The sequence below is a fragment of the Seriola dumerili genome, unplaced genomic scaffold (assembly GCF_002260705.1).
Source record: "Seriola dumerili isolate Sdu_G_001 unplaced genomic scaffold, Sdu_1.0 BDQW01000290.1, whole genome shotgun sequence".
NCBI classification, from domain to species: Eukaryota; Metazoa; Chordata; class Actinopteri; order Carangiformes; family Carangidae; genus Seriola; species Seriola dumerili.
In genome coordinates this window covers 689234-709677 of record NW_019174545.1, presented here as the reverse complement: position 1 = coordinate 709677, position 20444 = coordinate 689234, and the positions used below count along the sequence as shown (strand labels likewise).

The 20444-nt window shown below is 40.4% G+C and overlaps 1 protein-coding gene across 2 annotated transcripts; it reads left to right on the top strand.

Annotated features, from left to right (window-relative positions):
* Positions 1-4397: 4397 nt before the first annotated feature.
* On the top strand, positions 4398-19060 carry prune2 (prune homolog 2). Of its 2 annotated transcripts, XM_022757751.1 has the most exons (11): positions 4398-4494; positions 6673-7215; positions 8251-8339; positions 8927-9148; positions 9443-9622; positions 10375-10474; positions 12218-12349; positions 13907-13993; positions 14306-14404; positions 16269-16301; positions 17794-19060. In XM_022757751.1, the coding sequence occupies exons 2-11, from the start codon at positions 6683-6685 to the stop codon at positions 17822-17824; spliced, it is 1506 nt and encodes a 501-aa protein (XP_022613472.1). In that variant the 5' UTR covers positions 4398-4494; positions 6673-6682; the 3' UTR covers positions 17825-19060. The 2 variants fall into 2 exon arrangements, with proteins under 2 accessions (XP_022613472.1, XP_022613473.1); XM_022757752.1 differs by lacking the exon at positions 16269-16301.
* The last annotated feature ends 1384 nt before the right edge of the window (positions 19061-20444 follow it).

Here is a 20444-nt window from a genome sequence, read left to right as displayed (position 1 = left end):
CTTCTTTTGGTAAAGAAATAATTTCCATTTTAAAAATTACCTCAATTCCTAATTAATATATTTCATTAACAAAATTACCAAGGACAACAGCAGCAACTTGACAAGAGGTTTCCTGAGAGGTGTGGCATGTTAAATGGGGTAATGCCCTCTAATAATGCTGCTCAAAAGATGATGGTCAGAAACCAGTTGGCACAAGTGTAGTTACGTCATTCTCACTCTTGTCAATTAGCGTTTCCAGAAATATCATTTTAAAAAGAAAAATGTAGCATGTTAAGATGAAGTGGCTGTCTTTGCAGATCTGCTGTGAGTTGGAAGAGTCCTCTAGCTGGTCTCTTTCTGGTGAACTGGAGGCAAAGGAGAATTTCCAGGTCTACCACATCCCTTTAAACACCCCCCCATCTTCTGGTACTCCATCTCTGCTGGAGGAGGAAATCCAGGGCCTCCTCAAGGACTTTGTGGACCGACGGAGCTCTGTTTTAGCCTGCCACCCCAGCAGTAGGACCTCTTCCACGGAGGGAGTAGCAGGCAGTGTGGAGTTTTCCCAGGGATCATCTGGTATCAATGACATGGATGGTTCTGACATAGAGAGGCCAGAAGGAGGCAATGATGTGGTGGCAATAGCAAGGTATTAAATGCAAACCTGAATGTATGTTTTTTTTCATACAGTGTCAGTAAAAGTCATCAAATCAAGATATTTGATATTTAATATTATTTATTCACAATTTTAGGAACTGACAAAATTCAATGAGATTGTTGTTTTATCTCTGTAAATAGGCCGATGGCAGTTGGTGAAGAGGACACAGGAGCTGTAGGAGTCAATGCTGGTGGGGAGTTAGTGAGCCCTGACAGCGGTATGACCACCATACGCAGCAGCCGCTCCTCCAAGGAGAGCTCAGTGTTCCTTAGTGATGACAGTCCGGTTGGTGAGGTTACAGCAGGAGGAGGTCCAGCAGCTGGGCCAGGAGGACTCTTCCTGAGAAACCCCTCTCCCCTGGGGTTGTTATCTCTCTCCCCTCCTGTCCCACCTGAGAGGAGGAAGCAACGCTCTAGCAGAAATAGGAGTGACAACTTTGACCTGTTTAGTTTTGACCCACTACATAGCAGTGACCACTCTTTGCCAACAGGAGGGGAACTAGCAAATTCTGAAGTAAGAGGAGATGAGGGAGAGAGAAGAGCAGGGAGCTCCGTCTTATCAGAACTAGAAGAACTGAGCTTTCTGGACTTCTCTGCTACTAATTCACTAAATGGGCTTGGAAGTAGAGATTCTTCAATTGACCACCATGGTCAAATCCATGGGCATGAAATGGTTGACACTGTGGTTCCTCCGACCCCAGTCAACAGCCTGGTAGGTAGCCGCCCACCAAGCAGTTGCGGGGTCCGGTTCTTCCCAGAAGATGTAGCTGAAAGGATCAATGGCCTACAGCACAAGGACAGTGTGTCATCATCCTTGTCAGAGACCTGGGATGAACTTGGCTTTGACACCCAAGGAGCATTGTCCTCAAGTGATAATAGTGCCTGGAATAGGACCAAGGAATCTGAGAGCCCACAGAATATTGTAGAGGAAGTTGGAAGCAAAGAGTCAATCGGTGACATGACAGAAAAAGAAAGCAGGGAGGAGATCTCTAAGTCAGAGAATACCCACAGGAGGGGAAAGAGCCTTGAACCTCAGCTTAGTCTGGTCGCTGAGCAGACTGAATTATACGGAAACTGGAACCCAGATTCTGTACTGAAGGATCGGTGGAACCCTGTTTCTTTGGCTGATCTGCAGTTGACACCACCTGAGGAGGAATTAACAGCAAAATGCAAAGCTGGTGTCATTGGAGTGACAGAGAAAATGCCCTGTTTGTTGAAAAAGAAAGGAATCCTAAACACTTTAACACCAGACACATCTAAAGAAGAGGAGGAAGGGGTCCAAGGAAAAAAAGGAGACCAACAGATGGAGCTCCTAGACTTCTGGACATACTCGGCTCAAAAGGGATTTCTCAAATCTGATAGCGGAACCACCACATCTTACCCTGAATCACTAGATATGTGGAATATGACAATCCGGGATGACAGTCTATCACCACTCACAACTCCTGACAACTTGTCTGAAAACTCAGGTTCTTTCTGTGGTGTGAACCTCAATGTTGTGGGTGGCACGTCTGTGGAAAGTCCACCAGGATTCTCTGATGGTGGAATGCAGATGTGGAACACCACCATACGGGAAGACAGCTCTTCGACTATAACAAGCCCCGAAGGACCTGAAAATGGAAAGGACCTCAGTCACATGGGATCACCAGATGCCAGTGATTCTCCAGGGTCATATGCTAGAAAACAGCCAGAAGAAGAGAATGCTATGGAGGAGGAGAGAGGTTTGACTAAAGTAACTAATCTAACACCTGAAGAAGCAGATTGGATATGTACTGAACACAATGTAAAGATAGTCATAGAGGCTGCAGAAGGTAGAGCACAGAGTGAAGAAACAGGGGATGATGATATGCAGAGTGTTCAGAGCCAACAGTCTGTTATACTGAACTTGGCATCTGAACATTCAGAAGATGAGACGTCCCCATGCCAAGGCACTAACATGTGGGACTTGTCTATCCCTGGCATGGTCACCTCAACCTCAGAATATGACAATGTGGGAGCTGGTGTGTGGAGCCTGACATCCTCCCCTGAGACCTATGCTAGCCCCATGGTGGACACGATACAGCTAGAGGGGCAGTCTAGCCCTTTTATAGCTGTGACCAAACCTATTCAGATAGATGAGACGCACGATCAATACCAGAAGGCTTCTTCTTTGGGAAAGACTGAACACAGAGCAGTAATTTCAGATAAAGAGCAGTCAGCCAACCAAGTGTTCCTGTTTGAAGGAACTACTGAGTTGGGTCACATGACCAGGAGTGGGGGAAGTTCAGCTGAGAGGAAGCATGACAACAAAAGCAGAGAAGAATCAGAGGAGGCTGATTGGACAGAGCAACCCACCAATTACTCCCCATTTGTCATGGTGGACTCATCCTCCATCACTCAGCAAATTTCAACAAATTATCATTCAAGTCCAGGAGAAGCTACTGAGACTCAAATCCAGACTGACCAGTCATTATCCCCAAGTAATATGAATTGGGACGGCTCGGAATCAGCTTCATTATCATGTGATCTTCCATTCAAAATGGCCTACAATGAAGATGGGACTGCCACTGAAAGCCAAGTGGGGACTAATAAAGAGAGCAATGGAAATGTGGAGTGCAAAATAACAGAATCTATGTCTCTGAGCTGCAGCAATGGGGGGAAGAGAGACGCACTGAAATGTAGCCCTGACAGCCTTCAATCACATAGTCGAGACGAACTCAGGTCCAATTCTGACGGAGAGTCATCTTCAGGCCTAGAAATGGAGTACATTGTTGTGTCTGGAACAGTAAAAGAAGCCGAGAGAGAGTGGCATGATAGGCCTAGACAGGATGACAGACAATCAAAAGGAACAAGAAAGTCCATGGAAACATTTAGCATGCTTTTCTATGCTGCCACAGTACTGCAAACCCAGGCCCAAGCTGCAAAGGGGGGGCACCAGGAGAACACAGAGCAAAGTAGGCAAAACCAAATGACCGGAGGTACTGACAGTACACTTAGTGCAGATACAGAGCAAAATCGGGCCATCTTATCCACTCATTACCAAGCAAATCTGGATAATGCCACAGAGCATCACATGGTGCCAGAAAGTATTAGTCCTAGCCAATCAAAAAACACCTCAGAAGCTTCTCATCAGTCAGTTTCAAGACCAACAGGTTGCAGTCAAACACAGGTAGAAGAAGGAAACTATGACGATAAATCAAGCATCGTTGTCAGAAGTGTGTCTCCATCCTTAAGATATCCATCAGATCACTTCCTGAAAACCAGACAGGAAGTGTATGTCCATTCACAGATCTCAATGGAAGACTCAGATGAGGGTGGGCAGTCACCCTCTGCACCTCCACCATGCCCTACTTCTTTGGGTGACATTCAGGACTGGGGAGATCAGTTAGTGAGACAGGACACAACTCAAACCACATCTGAAACACAATCTCCTGTGCTTACCAACAGTTCAGTCTCCCACACCAGCTCTTTGACTGGCACCCCATTAAGTGAATCGGGTATTTCTACTGACAGAGGGCTTGGATTACCATTTTCTGGAGATTTAATGGAAGAGGAGAATGATGAGGAAGAGCAGGAGGAAGAACCTACTACGGAGCACATTTCCCCGACAAAATGGACTTCAGAAGTACAAAGTGAGAGGCAAGAAAGACAACCGTTGGGATCTTCTGATCTGCTAAATTTCACTGAGGAGCTGAGTGGAGGTTCATCAATTCATCAACCAGATTTACAAACACTCGAACTAAAGCGGGACAGGGTCCTACAGAATACATTGGATTACTATGATGGACAACCTATAAGGACTGCTGATCGTGATAAATGGTCCACTGACCAACAGATTGGAGGCCATGAAGCTTCTCATGATAGCTATTCACTTGTTTTAAGGTAAGCAACGCATCTCAAATCATACACTTTGTCTTAAGCTTTCTGCTGTTCTTCTCCTGTCACATTTACTGTTACTCAAAAGTCAGTACAAGTACATAAACACTAATAACATGCCAATGAATTATCTCTCCATAAAAAGAGATAATATGGAAGTTACTAGACCATGTACTTATCTTAAAAGGTTGGATTACCCAAATTGTAAAACTTTTCTCATGTACATCTCTTGTCCAGAATATTTTGCTATGCAGATAGTTTTCCTTTGATTTTCAAAGATTTTGAGATTGAAATTTCTGCCTCCACCCCAATACAGTGCGAGTTAAGGGAACTTTGTTTGGGCTGATAGGCTTCCAGTGAAAAATGTAGAGCTATCCTTATAGCATTTTTGCTTTTGTTCATCACAAGCTTTCTATTCTCAGAATGAGTGAATCAAAAGTGAGTGAATGAACATGCCTGTGCACACTTGTGTCTGTCCTGCACACACACACACAAACACACACGTGCACGCATACACATGTGCCAACCACCCCCTCCACCTGTGCTCCCTTAGTTCTCTGCTGGGTTTTTCAGTCTCTACAGCTTTCTCAACAAAATTTGTATGTCAGAGGAATATTCAAATTGTTGAACAGACTGTCGAAATAAAGCTAGAGGGCCCTCCTGAGGAAGTGTGTGTGTGTGTGTGTGTGTGTGTGTGTGTGTGTGTACATGTCTTTCTATGGTTGTGTGGACAAATTTTGCAATTTTGGTTTGACACCATCTTTGTGAAGACATTTTAGCCGGTCCATCAAAGAGCTGTTTGATGGTTAAGACTTGGTTTTAAGGTTGAGGTTGAAATGAGATTTATGTCAGGGCCATGGTTAGGGCGAGGCTAAGGGTTAAGGTTAGGCATTTATTTGTGATGGTTATGGTAAGGGGCTAGGGAGTGCATCATGTCAATGAGTGTCCTCATAAATATAGAAAGACCAATCTGTGTGTGTGTGTGTGTGTGTGTGTGTGTGTGTGTGTGTGTGTGTGTGTGTGTGCGTGCGCTCATTCACATTTGTAAGAAACAAACTGTGGATGTATTTCATGTGTTCGGCAGCCAGCTTTCATCTGCAGCTCTGTGTGTGTGTTTATAAATCTGTTTACGCCTCATTAAATATGCATTACCTGCCTCATTACAGCTGGAGCCCCACCACAGCTAATGGAAACAGCTCCCCTAGCTCTCTTACAAGGTGTGGATGTGTGTATGCGTGCAAGACTGTGTGTGAGTGTGTGCATAGGTAATACCCAGTGCATCAGAGAATAAAAGTTTGTCCATGTACTTTCAACTTTACATTAGCAAAGAGTACATAATGTATTTAAGTCTGTGTTGTTTGCTTTTGTGTAATTGTTTTGAATATACTGTATGTGAAGCAGATTGTCTACTACTGCAGACAAGTATTACAAGGTATGGTTTTATATGAATGAATTGTTTATATTGAGTTGTGTAACTAGCTTATTTAATTTTTTCTCCCTGGATTTAAGCATTATTTAAAGTTCCCTGTGGAGTTTTCTTATAAACAAACAAACCTGTTACTCACCAAAACACTTTGTTTGGATCATTAAAGCCTAACAGATGTGTTGAATACATTTCCTTCCTCAGAAATAATTTTCAACACATATTTTTTTGGAACTTTTGAAACCTGCCTTGTTTACATCCATCTTTTCCTTGCTAGCAGTCCTCTTCTTCCCTGCCTTTGCTGAGACATTGTTGTGTTTCTTTAGAAAGATATATTTAGAGGAATAATAGCAGGTATGCATATCACATCACCTGTGTGCTCATGTGCATGCATGTGTGTCCTTGTGCATGTGCTTGAAAACCAATGGCACATGGGCCCACCCATAAAAACAATAGTCCATAGTGCCACTAGTGGTCAAAAACTCCACAGGGCACCTTTACTGTGAGCCTGGGGTATTTAAACACACCAGTCTGCTGAACAAACTGGGGCAATTGTACAATGAAAATTTGATATCAGCAAAGGCCCCTAATGTAAGGGTTTGAACGTGTGTTTGATATACCGATTAAAGTGGAACTCAAAAGATTTGTATAGTTCAAAAATACATGATGAAGTTCACTGTATTCCATTTGTATTCACAATTCTTTATGAATTTCTCTTTCTCTCGGCGCTGATCCTCGATCACCCATTCCCCTGGACGAAGACACCAAGATATGACATCCCAGCCAATGTCCCTGCCAACCAATGAGAATGCTGCATATCAGTGGACAGGAAGTCAGAATGTAACTCAGGGTCAAACCCAGTATGGCTACAACTACCACCACATTGACCAAAGAACTGAAAGCCAGAGCATGCTCACAGCTTGCGTAGATACTAAATCCAGCAGCCAACAAAACACCACAGATGTCTATGCTGAGTTTACTACTGATGCCACAGCTCTACAGTACGGGTCTGAGCAGGCTGAGAGCTATTATGAAGCTGGAGTTAATTCCCAGTACAGTTTGGAGGATCCAGATTCCAAGTTTCAGTACATAGCTGAAAGCCAGTACGGAGAGGATTCCAACTCCATGTGCGTGTCTGAACTTCAGTGCTCTCAGTATCAAGCTGATGGCCAGTGCCAGTATGAGACAGACCATGCTCATTACCAACGTGAAGGTCAGCCATTCTATCAATCAGATGTCCACCATGAGAGAGAAGATCATGCGCGGTATGTGCCCGAGGGATATGTTCACTTTCTTCTGTCAAGGTGAGAGGTCACACATACAGACTCAATTTTTCCTTTTGACAGGTCCAGCATTGTTTCCTAGAACTGTCTAAGATCTAAAATTTCTTTCATTGTTTTTTCTAGAAAGTTGAAACCTGATTATATATGTTTTCTATCTATATTATAAATGTGTGAAAGAAAGAGAGATAAACAGTGGAACAGCATTGCTTTTCCAAAGGCTAAGCGCTGCACTACTGTTTTTTTATCACATAGTTTTTTCTCAATCAAAAGTCAGAATCAAAAGTCATGTTCAGTATTTGGTTCAATATTTACTGTGTGTATATGTGCAAATGTGTGTGCTGAAGTTTAATTGGACCTCGTTAGCAGTTTCATCATGGAACTTGCTTTTCCCCCACTTTGTAATTCTGATGACCTGGCCCCTCTCTGGGACACACAACCCTCCCCTGTCTTTTACTCTGTGTGAGTGTGTTTGTGCACACACTCAACAGACTTTTCCATAATCAAGTGGTCATGTGATTTGATTGTGGAAAGAGTGGTTCAGTCACTCGTGCTGGGAGAACACAGCCAGAGAAAGGTAGGTGTCTTAAGACAGAGCTTGTGTTTAAAGACAAAAAAGAAGAACGCTTGTATGTACATGTGTCTCTTTACATCTGTAATGTGGATTTGTACTGGTTTTTCTGCACTGCCTCTCTCTATTGTTAGCAGGCCTTATGCTAATCAGAGTCTGTTAGTGGGGCTTTGGTTGGGGGGAGGTAGCAACACTGCTCAGTATTGTTTCTTCTGCCCACACGTGCAGCCTGGGAATGAAGCAGTGAGTCGCTTTCTGTCCGTCTGCTTTGTCACTTCTGTAATCTTTCATTTCTGGAGTCAAACGAACAGATTTTAAACTCTTCCTCATTCAATGTAATGGGAAAAGTTAGATTCTTGTTCTCTGTAGATGATTATCTTTGGCTTGTTTGGCCCAATACTATGTGTAGCTGTGCCTATGGTGGCAGTGGTAATGGCAATGATCATTTATGTTGTGGCTCATTATTGTCTTTCTGTGCCTCTGAGCAGACAGTCTCAACAGAGAGACGGTGCAGCAGGAATGATGATGAAGACGGCCTCCAGTGAGGAAGCTGCTGAGGAGATCGATAACAGAGAAGGTAAATAAACAGCAAGAATAAACTAAACTTATATTGTTCAATCTTTGGGTATTTAGTGCTGGTGATTTATGTTGCACCTAAAGGTAAAAGTTTAGAGGTATAGGCTTAATAGCAATATTTTGAGATATTATCAATAGTTTCAAAAGTTTTGTGAATGTTTAAGCAACATTTTTTTATGTGTTTATGGCATATTTTAGCAGTCTGAAGCTAAGAATTATGATTTAGGAGGATCACTTGGATTGACTGACAAATGCTTAACACAAGTAGAAATGTACTCCTCCTTTCTTCATATAAAAACTCTCTACTTGCTTGTTCTGCCTTCTGTTGCCATAAAATCATGCGAGGTGCTCACATGATAATATAAATGCCAACTTTTGAATTTATGATCTTCTGTCATCATTATTTTTTCCAGACTTTCCCCTTTTACTGGATAAGCCAGGGGGCTACATAACATTTTGTAAGAACAATCTATGGCAATAAGATTAAGGCATCTTAAAACACAGTTACATAACTGGAAATTACAGTGGATCTGCAACCTTTCTCTACAAAAAGAAAAAAAAAAAATCAAACCATCTCTCTCTGACCAGACCCATCCTCCTCGGCAGATCTATCAGCCGGCTCTAACCAAAGGAGAAAGTTGGCAGCTCCGCCAATGAACGTGTCACTAGACCGCAGTGAGGGGTCTCTCCTCTCCGAAGATGCTCTGGACACAGAGGACGAGGCCTTGGATACTGGAGATGACCTGGATGTCAACATTGATGAGCTGGACACACCTGATGAGGCTGACTCACTGGAGCTTAACAGACACGGTGTGACAAACAAGACACAATATACACTTGTCTAAATGTACACAGGAGTTGACAGACAGACACATAAACATGCTCACGTGGTAACACATACTGTATTGTACAAAAATGCTTTGGAGTGTTCTTCTACAGTATGGGGATTTGGCAGCATTCATCATTTTCATTTTCAAATTGGATTTGGCTCAGGATTTGTCAGTAGCTCTTTCCACTGCATAAAATAGAAAACAAAATACAAATACTCATTATGTTTGCTGCCATGTAACCTTGTAAAATTTTCGTATCACTGATGTCACACAGGGGATTCAGAAGAGTCTGATCTGGGTGCAGGAGCAGCTTCAAGAGATGCCATCGCAGGACATGGATCAGCTGAGGAGAGCAGGGATAGCAGATTGTGGAGGAGCGTGGTGATAGGAGAGCAGGAGCATCGCATTGATATGAAGTGCATTGAACCATACAAAAGAGTTATTTCTCATGGAGGTATGCAAGCACAAATGCCAGAAATCCATGTCTACCAGTTTCTCCTATACTGTTGTGTTTTGTTATAGCTTTTGATCATTTTGATCATATTCTGAACATGTTGAACCAATGCTGCTGGACTCCACCTTTGGCCTGTCGAATTCAAATTCTGCTTATGGAATTTCAATGGGCACAGGAATTTGAATGTCCATTAACTTTAGCCTACATATCAACAATAGCAGTAACTACACAGTGAAAGGGGGGAGAGTGGGTTACAGAGGCATGATCAGAACAGTTCTCATCTTAATATGCATTTGAATCACTGAACTTACAGTAAATATATTCCAGCTTAATATTAGAAACTGCTATAATGAAAGGTTCAGTGTTTTATATCAAACGGGTGGATCCTAAATTCTGGGGGGTCGGTATTCCTAGACTTCAATTTATTTGGCTGAGTAGATCCTCTTTTGAATACGTTTCTATTAGCTGTGTTGTGACTTAATTTGTTCTTTTATCAGTGCTGTATTGATGATTGCTTCTTCAGCAGCTCTTAGTTTCAGTTACTCAAATTGGCAGAGATTGCTTTCATAGATGGCTACAGACTACAAAATAAGCACCTGCCATGTTAACAATGGAGCTAACTGATGGGCCTTGAATTTGTGGGTCACATTAATTAGATAAATAAGACAAGAAAAAAAACAGGTTTGTACATATGCACTGCAAGTGAAACCCACTGTGAGTGTCCTCTTTGTGTTTGTGTTTTATATTCTCAGGTTATTATGCTGAACAGAATGCCATCATCGTGTTTGCAGCATGTTTCCTACCGGACAGCGACTGTGACAATTACAACTATGTAATGGAAAACCTTTTTCTGTGAGTCATGTTTCACTACATGGCCCAAACGCATATGGGCATGCAAATAAAGTACAGGGCTGATAGCGCTCCGGCGCCACGCCGGATTTCCGGCGTACCGAGATGTTTGCGAAAAAAAAAAAATCAGGTTCAGTTCGCGTGATCTGACAATTCCCAAGATCCGAGAGGCGCTTTCACTCTAAACCACACCAGTAGGCATAGCCTACTTAAGCCAATCGGTAATAGGGTAGGGGGTGGTCTTGGGTTTTGGCCAATCAGATTGATTCAGCAGTCAGCCCACGTGCGAATGTGTTTTGTGTTTCCCATACACTATGAATGTGTTTCCCACACTGGCAGCGCGAAACATAGCCGAAGTCATGGAGTGCAGCTTTATGAAGCCAGGGGAAGACACCAAACTTGTCGATAAAGGTATAAAGAATAAATGGCGTTGGTCTTGGATAGAGGAGGTGAGTAGAGACGGAAAGCCCTTTGGAAGCTGGTGTCAAAAACTCCGGCAACCAGGAGCATGTTTCTGCACTTTGTGTGCAAGGAAAATATTATATGGAACTAGCAGGAAAAAGTGCTGCCACGGCACGAGTTCAACGCTAGTCATCAAGCAGCTTTACGAGCAATTCAACATACCTCACGTTTGCCGGGGGCAACAGCCACAGCAGATATCCGACCCTCAATGACCGATCGCGTGGCTGATTTAAAAATTCGCTTGTGCTCCTTCATTGCCGAGTATGATCTATCGTTTACAATCGCTCATCCACTCGTCACTTTGTGTCAGAAATTAGCGGAGGATAAACTCGCCTTTACGCATCTGTCTGTCTCGAGGCAGCATGCAAGCTATCTTATTACACACGGCATCTCACCAGAATTTAAAAGAAATCTGTGACAAGCTTGAGAATAACATGTTTTCACTCAACATTGATGAGGCCACGGACAAAAGCATGGATAAAATTGTAAATGTACTTGTCCGATTTTATGACGAGGATGCAGGCAGTGTGAAAAGTGTGGTTAGTGAGGTCCCCCCTCCATTGTAAAAGCGCTTTGGGTATCTTGAAAAGTTCATTCATTCATTCATTCATTCATTCAATTCAATTCCTAGTTTACTTTTGAGTATTATAATTGTCACCCACTGACCTTTCTTGGTATGGCTGTAGTATCCGTAGTCTCAGTATGCTATACAAGCAATAAGTACGCAGGTAAGTGACTAGTTAAAAGCAGGGATTGATTACTGAACAGGCCTACCAGGCCCATGCAGGGTCCCAAGAGCTCTGGTGCTCTACACGAAGATGCTACTGTAATATAGGCTTGTATTGGGTTTGTTCATCTCATGTCTGAGTAATGTACATTTTTATCCACAAAAGTCATCAGAATATTTAATTCAATGGACTATTTATCAAAATGTCCCAGGGGAGCACACCCCTGGATCCCGCTTGACAATTGCGTTGATCGGGGCATATATCTTAGCTTCGGGGCCCGCTTACCTCCCAGGGAAAAAAGTTCAGGCTCAGGATTTTTTTTTACTATCACCCCTGAAAGTATCATGTTGAAATAGGAAAATGGCTTCACCAAACTGTTAGAAGCAAAGTTGCAAGCACTCTTTTGTGTAAACATATCATGACATGCTATAGCATTAATGTTTCCCTAACTTCAATGAAGGGGCCTAGCCCAAACCTTGAAATAGCAGCCCTTGGTTTGTCCTTCTGTATAAACATTTGCCAGTCTAACACTGTTTTTTTTTGTCTGTGTGTGTAGGTATGTTATAAGTACCTTGGAACTAATGGTTGCAGATGATTACATGATTGTTTACTTGAATGGTGCCACACCTCGCAGGAGGATGCCAGGTTTCAGTTGGATGAAAAAGTGCTACCAAATGATAGACAGAAGGTAATATTCACACAAACAAGTGCACGTATGTATAATATTGTATAACTGTAATGTTTAACACACACCACACAGACATTGAAAAAGAACCTATCTTAAGCTCTCAATCTTATACTATGAAAAACTTGTTGGTGTTTTGTTCTCTGACCAGGACTTGTATTGGTTACTTGTACTTGTACTTGGTTACATGGTGCTGCAGATTTGATTACATACTGTATCACATAGATTTTAAGTTTTATTGTCATTGTGTTATGTTGTTCTCCAGAAAGTCTAAACCAGTAATGTAATGTACTGAAAGCAGTCTGTAATGAAGAATTTCAAATACATTTGTTTAATGAAAGAAAAATCCAAATCAACCCTGAAAGGGGGAATTAAATAATAAATCAGCAGGACCTACCATTAAAATGCTAATTAAAAAGATTACCAACTCAATATTGCTGTGGTGCCCATCAGTAGAACACTGTGCATGTGTAACTGACTAAATGTAATGCTGCGTTTGTATGAAAAAAATCTTGCGTGTTGTAGAGATGTGAGGAATCTCCAGGGAGTTGATGGAGTAGAAGAGACAATAGACAAAAATCTTAATACCTCAGCTGTAGTTTTATTGAGGGCAGATGTTGTTGGGGTGCAGGTCATGGTTTGAGCATATAAAAAAAGAGACGTATGACACAACTCTAGTAACAACAGCTCAGACAAGTGTCTTCCTTGTGCAAAAGTAAACTCTGGAAGGCAAACGTGTGACAGAACTACAGTATATACACACCCCAAGACTTTAAAATAAAATGAGTAAATGGTGAAACTAGTTTTCAAACCAAACTAGAGCTAACATCACCCTAGATTTCTGTTTAATATTTACGATTAGGCTTGATCCTCTTAATTGCTAATATTCTGTAATTTTATTGTGATAATTGATAACTCCTCTAAATGAATGTGGCAGGACTTTGATACTTTAACAAGAAAAATGAAAACATAATATATCACTTTACACAACTTGATGACTTGAAATGTTATCAATAGTCTCATTCTTCTGGTTAATATTTATGAAAACCAGCCACCATAGAAGAGGCCTATTGATATCTTATTTGCCTCTCTTCATCGCAACATAAACTGAGTTTCACTTCCTCATTCACGCTTTAAAAGACAGTCAGTAGTTCACTCTTAGCAATAGTTTACAGTATACATACCATGGACAATACCATATTCTGTTATGTCAGTGTTTGTGGGCATTAAATTGTAGCATTATATAACACATATGTTTTTCTCTCAAATAAAAGGGTGGACAGTAAATATAGTGCACCATACAACAGGGAGTGATTTTGGAAAAAAGTAAAATAAACAGTAAAATAATGAGGAGTCATCATCTCCTGAAATACTTACTTTTTGATGTGCTTTCACCAGACCACTCATGCTGTTTTTTCCTCTACAGCAGAACAACTTCACTGTGAAAAACCTTGAGCTCTGCTGATTGTTATAAATAATTTACACTTATATCAATGGAGATCTTGCTAACCCTTGCTAACCCCTTTTCACACCTTTTCTGCCTCTCCTCTTGTCCCACAGACTAAAGAAAAACCTTAAGATGTTCATCATTGTCCATCCTTCCTGGTTCATAAGGACTTTGCTGGGAATCACCAGACCCTTCATAAGGTCTCACCTTTGTACTTTACATTGAGATGACGTTTATCACAGGATGTACATTAGAGGTGTTCATAATTTCAAAAAATGCACACATTTTGTGACCTATCAGCCACAAATTAAAATGTGACATATTTAGACTTGTCACATTTTAATTTGTGGTGGTGTCAAGTGCTTATAGGTCACAAATTATGATTATTTCCAAGAAGACAGTTTGATTACAATGGAAATCCAGGAGCCAATTTACCACATCACAATGGTTGAATCAGTTCTTTTCAGTAGTAAAGCATTTGTTCTGATCGTTCTGATTTCTGTTTTCTACAGCTCCAAGTTCAGCAGTAAGATCAAGTATGTGAATAGTCTGCAGGAGCTTGGAGAAATCATCCCAATGGACTATGTCCACATTCCACCCAGCATCGTCAAGTGAGTCAGCCTGTATCAAAATTATCAATGGTCTGCATAAAGTGACAAAATATTAACCATGATACCAAATGAACTGTCCTACCTCCCATCCTCTGCAATTTTGTTATTATCCATTCCAGTTTTTTCCAGTTTCAAGTAGCAAATAGTATGTCCTATAGCGGGATCTTCAAGTATCTTTAGATATTTTGTGTGTGTTTTGTGTTGCCTTTCCTAGGTGTTAAATGCCATAGTCAATGACTGTAATCTCTGTTTAAACTGCTGTAATCACATCATAAAGACATAAATTGTTTTTAGAATACTTACCCAAAAAATACACACTGACATCCTCCTTGGAAAAAGGAAACAAACACAGTGCAAACTTTGATTTCAAGTGCCAAATTAGGCATGCTTATACATCTCTCACTGTGCCCAAAGGTATGACGAGGAGAGGTCTATACACAGATTTGCATGCATGAGGTAAATCACCTAACCTGCCTGTATTGATCAGTTGGTTGTGTAAAAGTCTCCCTGTAAAATCCTTCAAAGCTACTGTGAATTTTCTCATGCTGGGACTAACCTTACTGACCTTTGGCTGTCTCCTTATCCAACATAAAACCAGCCCAATATTGTTTTTCTTACTTCTTCCAGTCTGTGAAGTGGCTTTCCATTTAAACTGATTCATTTTACCTCTCATCTGTGACGTTTTAGTAGAAATCTAATGAATATACACAGTATACCCCTAGGTACCCTACACTAACAACAGATATACTGTACATAGTCACCCTCAAAGCTAAGCTGGTCTGATGGTTTGCTCTTGAGGAATTTACATGCAATACATAGTGGGACTGACACCAGACTGAAAACACAAATATCTCCATCAGTACGAATGGTTGTAAAGGGACTTTACAGACCAGCAGCACAGACTAAACTTTCTCATAATTGGCAGCAAATTATCCCCACAGTGTAAAATAATAAGTGGGTGAAGTATGTACAGCAACCACAAATACTACACAGCTTTATTGATACTACTACTAGATTGCACCAAAATGAAAATAAAATTCAAATTTTACACATAGTGGCTGTGGTGTTGTGAAGTTCAGTTGGTAAAAGTTAGGCAATGATAGCCTTCATGGTGAAAAGAAAACAACAATGACCAACTGTACAAGATCAAACCCAAACTGTGGACTCTGATCTTAAAGTTATACACTTTGTTGTACACCCAACCATCCACCCTAGTGCCCTCCTTGGGACTACGCTATAACAGTGTTGTCACAATACTTTGCTTCAGAGAGGACAGCAAATGGTCAATGCTGTCTTTTTTCCGGTCAGGACAGTCTCTGTGGAAGATACTGTAGCAATTTATACCCAGCTTTACTGTGTAAAAGAGAAAAAGGGTCTGTTTGTAGCTCATAAGACTCCCTAAAACACACGCGTTTTGGTGTGTTAGAGGAAATAGAGTGGAAATGTCTTATTCTAACTTTAACCCTGTCCATTATCCAAGAGGCCATGTCTTACACTTTTGTCCTTTCATGCCTTGTGCCACTGAGCATGGATTGAGTCTGAAAACTACAGACATCCATGTCCAGTGTTAAAGTGCCTGTGTTTAAGGGTAAAAATTAACTCTGGTGACTGTTTTATTGTTGGAAAATGATTGCACCCTGTATTGCAGTGCATCTGTGCCTCACTCCTCTGACCTTGAACCCTCCCACTTTAGAGCACTGATGCTTGTTTTCCTTTCCCCTTCATTCAAACTCTAATGGCATTGTTGAAACAGGCTTTTAATCCCCAGCCACTGCATGTTTACTGACAATTTCACCACAACCAGCACTTGTTTGACTTCTTCACTAATCCTTTTTCTTTGCCCTCCAACCCAATGCAAAACCAGACTGGATACAGATTTGCAGGACACAGCAGCTAAGTGAGTAGTGCACCATTGGTTTCTGTCAGTGAGTGAATTTAACTGAGACAACGAAGGAAATAATTGCTGTTCTTCTCAGATCCACAATATTCAATAAACAGGAAAAATGTTTGGTGGATTTATTACTGCTGTGTCCTAATTCTTTATCGCAAGTATAATTGTAATATGCCATTTTAAACGTCTGTGTGAACTATAAATCTCTCTTTAACTATTTTTCTTTCAGTCAGTTACCTGAGCAGTTTATCTTATCTGGTGACCTAACTGTTTTTAAACCTGAGACAAACCACCTGATCAGTCATAAAGAGATACCCAAGACATGGACACATACAGGCACATCATTTCACGTGTACTGTGACATACATAAACTAGCCAAGGCTTTGGTCTAACTGTAAAGCAATGATCCTTGTTGTATTTGATTAATCTGTTGTTATGAATGAGGAATGAAACATAACTGATACCATAGAATGAAGAGATAATCATATAACCAACCTGCTGCATGGCAAACTAATTTCCCTTGAGTTTTATTATTTTCAGAGTAGACCATCTTTAAAAATACCACAGTGAATCTTACCTATGAATTCAAGAGTAGGCCTGGTAGCCACTGAACAAATACTGATTTTGCAGTATTGCAGTTAACAGGAAAACTTAATGTATACTTAATGCTAGTAGGTGTTTATCATGTCCCATTTCAGTTACAGTAAGGGGTGGGCGATATGGCAAAAATATCATAAAATAAAATCACGATTTCGATTTTATCACGATCTTAAATTGGAAAAAGAAAAACAGACAATTTAGACCAAAGAACCTTTCTTAACAGATTTTATTTCAAATAGTCGCAGTTTTGCCCGCATGTGCAAACAACGTAAAGTTTAAGGTAAACAACAACAACATTCTGGGTCGTCGTGTTACCACCCGACGTGCGAACGGTTTCTGTGCAAACTTTGCAGATTACATTTGCTTGCGCTTGATCAGTTGCGGAAAATCCAAACCAATTCCATATAATGGAGGTGGAATTTTTTTTGGCGACCAATTCCGTTTGGCTTTCAGCCATCGCTCTTCATGTGCTACCGCTACACACAGAAACAAGGAGGCGGGTAGGAAAGCGCGTCACTGCCCGTAATTCGCTATGATTGGTGGGTCAGGTTGACGACGTCAATACGTCTGGAGCGTCGGAGCATCAGCATAGAACTGCAATTTATAGAATGTGCCCTAGACGATCCCACGAGCTCTGCAGTTTGAAAGATCGTCTTCACGTTGTAATCCTTCACGATCTAATATCGTCATATCGCCCACCCCTAGTTACAGTCATAAAATATGTGCATCTGCTATTGGCATAGTTATTGCAGAGGTATGCATTGGTATGACTGCCATTAACTTTATGATCTGACCACTGTTTTTAGTTTTCACTGGCGATCCCCTTTGCTTTAATTCTAATGCCTCAATGACAGAGGTGTAATACAGTTCTGTCTCTGTCATCTTCTCTCTTATTTAGAGCCGACAAGAAGGGGAACTCAGCTGTTTGAAAATTACAAGATACCTGGCTCCTGCCTATCTCCTCCCTGCAATATGCTGTATTCTACCACAGCATGTTTGAATATAAGCAAGCCTGCAGCATGATGTGTCCAGCACTAACAATGTGTCATAAAAGGATTATGTTGTGGTACAAAACACCAGGCAGTTGCTTCTTCAGTGAAGGAAGTAGGGTGCTGAACACAAGCCTGTATTTACAGTGACTGAGCCTGTCACTGTGCTGAAGGGAAGATGCTTTATCCTTTACTACTAATGTTACACAACATTCAATTGTGTTATCTATTTAGTAGCTTTTGTTTTCTTTGACTTCATCTTTAATCTTAACAATGGTTTGAGTCTTATTTCTTTCACTTTGGAGGAATTACTAACTGGCTTTGTTACATTCATGAATTAATCTTCCCTGTCAGTAGATTTACCTTTTGTGACACATGGTAATATTAATTGTGGAATGTTAATTCTGAAGCCATAGTGAGGCCATACATGGAAACAGAAGTTTTATTACTGCCCATCTGCTCACAAATACACATTTGTGTTCCTGGACATTTGGGATGTTAGTGTAGCTCTGTCAACAGACTATAATGTTAACAGATACTCTATCTAGACTCTAATTTTAGATAGTCAAGGTTTACAAAAATGTGATCCACACGTGAAAAACATCTTTGTGCTATTCAAGCCTGTGGTTTATAATGGTTTCTAGTGGCCAAGCTGGTTTTTGAGTAGTTCACATTGGTGTAGGCGACTACTGTCATAGAGGGTTTTTACATTATGTCGCAATCTTACCCAACACCTCATACAAACTTGAGAAAGGCTACAAGTTGGCAGTTTTATTGACATTGTATATCACTGTGAAAATACTTGAGATGTAGCCAAATAGCAGTTATCAGTAGCTGCAGTAATGTGTTGCATGCTTTCAGTTGCTACAGTTTTAGATTTCTCTGATCTGATTACTCACCCAAATGCAGAATTGTGTACCACTGTGATTATAGTCATGGTTTATTTGGGTTGCATTCGTGTGTGCGTGTGTGGGCGAGACAGAGAAGGAAAATGTTTGGGGAGTGATGAGGAAATACTATGTTCACTGATGGTTTGACAGGTACAGTATAAAGAGTGCCTACTGCACAGGTTGGGATGTGTCTACTTTTATTTGCTTTTTTATTATATTTATATACATTTGTTTGTGGCTTGGAAGGTATTCATTTGTTGTAAAGTATGTAAAATGTTTTACTTCATTAAAGACGTGTTCCTCCTCAACCTCCTCTTAAAAAATGTATACTATACACCACAATGCACACAAAGCCTAAAAATTGGCAAATTATTGGACCAGTTGTAGCAGCACACATAGGTATTTAAACAGACCCATCAGGTTGAGGATATTGTTGGCAGACTGGCCGGAGATCTGGTTCATTGAACTGGATTATTTCCCTGAGCTGATGGAATCAGGTGGTAACAGCAAATGAATCAGTTGATGTCAAATCTTCAAATCTTGTCAAATGTCAAATCTTTTTTACCTTATTAAGACTTATAAAACACTGTCCAGACCATAACTATATATACACATGGCTACACGTCCTTACATTTACCAAATGTCATTATCACACCATGGATGCAGTCAATAATACCATATCACACATTGTCATAATCGAACAGATTATGATGGAATATCAGACAAGTGTCTTACATTTATCTATGACCTTACTTTTAAACAGGCTTTTAAATATATTGTATTTCACATTTATAATTCATCCTGAAGACTGATCCATACCATCACTCCCTTTATTGAAATGCATATTATGATATTTGATGTCTTTCTTAGAAACATGTTTAGAATACTGCATGGTAACAAATTATTGTACACTTTATACATTATTTGTCCTACCCTATATTCAACTAAATTGTTAAGTTTTAATATCTTTAGTTTTGTGAACAGGCCATTAGTTTTATGATCCACTTTAGTTTTAATTCTTATGGCTCTTTTTTGTAATATGAAAACTGAATAGGGATAGGTTTTACATGCATTTCCCCATATTTTTAAGATATAGGTGAAGAATAACATTAAACGTAAGACACTTGCAACACTATTGACTGATATTAATTTTTAATTTAATTTCTCAAAATGCCATTTGAAGTCTTCCCAGGACAAAATATAAATTAGTGTCATCTGCAAATAAGATAGATGTGAATGATTTGGACACTTTACAGAGATCATTTATATACAAAATAAATAATGTTGGGCCAAGAACCAAACCCAGTGGAACACCACAGTTTACTTTCAAAGATTCAGAGATGTTAGAGATCTATCCATCACTGTACAAAAGTAACAGTTAAAGTCCCCAGCCATCACAGTGTTGCCACCAATCCAGTCAGCACATTTAGAAAAAACACGAGAGATAAAATCATTAAATTGGTAGATGGAAAATATATATTCATGAACAATGCTTTCCTTTAATCTGCCAGATTTAACAAATAGTTTGGACATCAGATATAAGGCAGGTAATTATTGATTAAAACAGTAAACCCCTCTGCTAACCAGTCCCACTGTAACTTATAATGTTTTTCTCAGCATTGAATAATGGCCCGAAGTCTTTTCGCAGAACATTATGATGTCACAGTGAA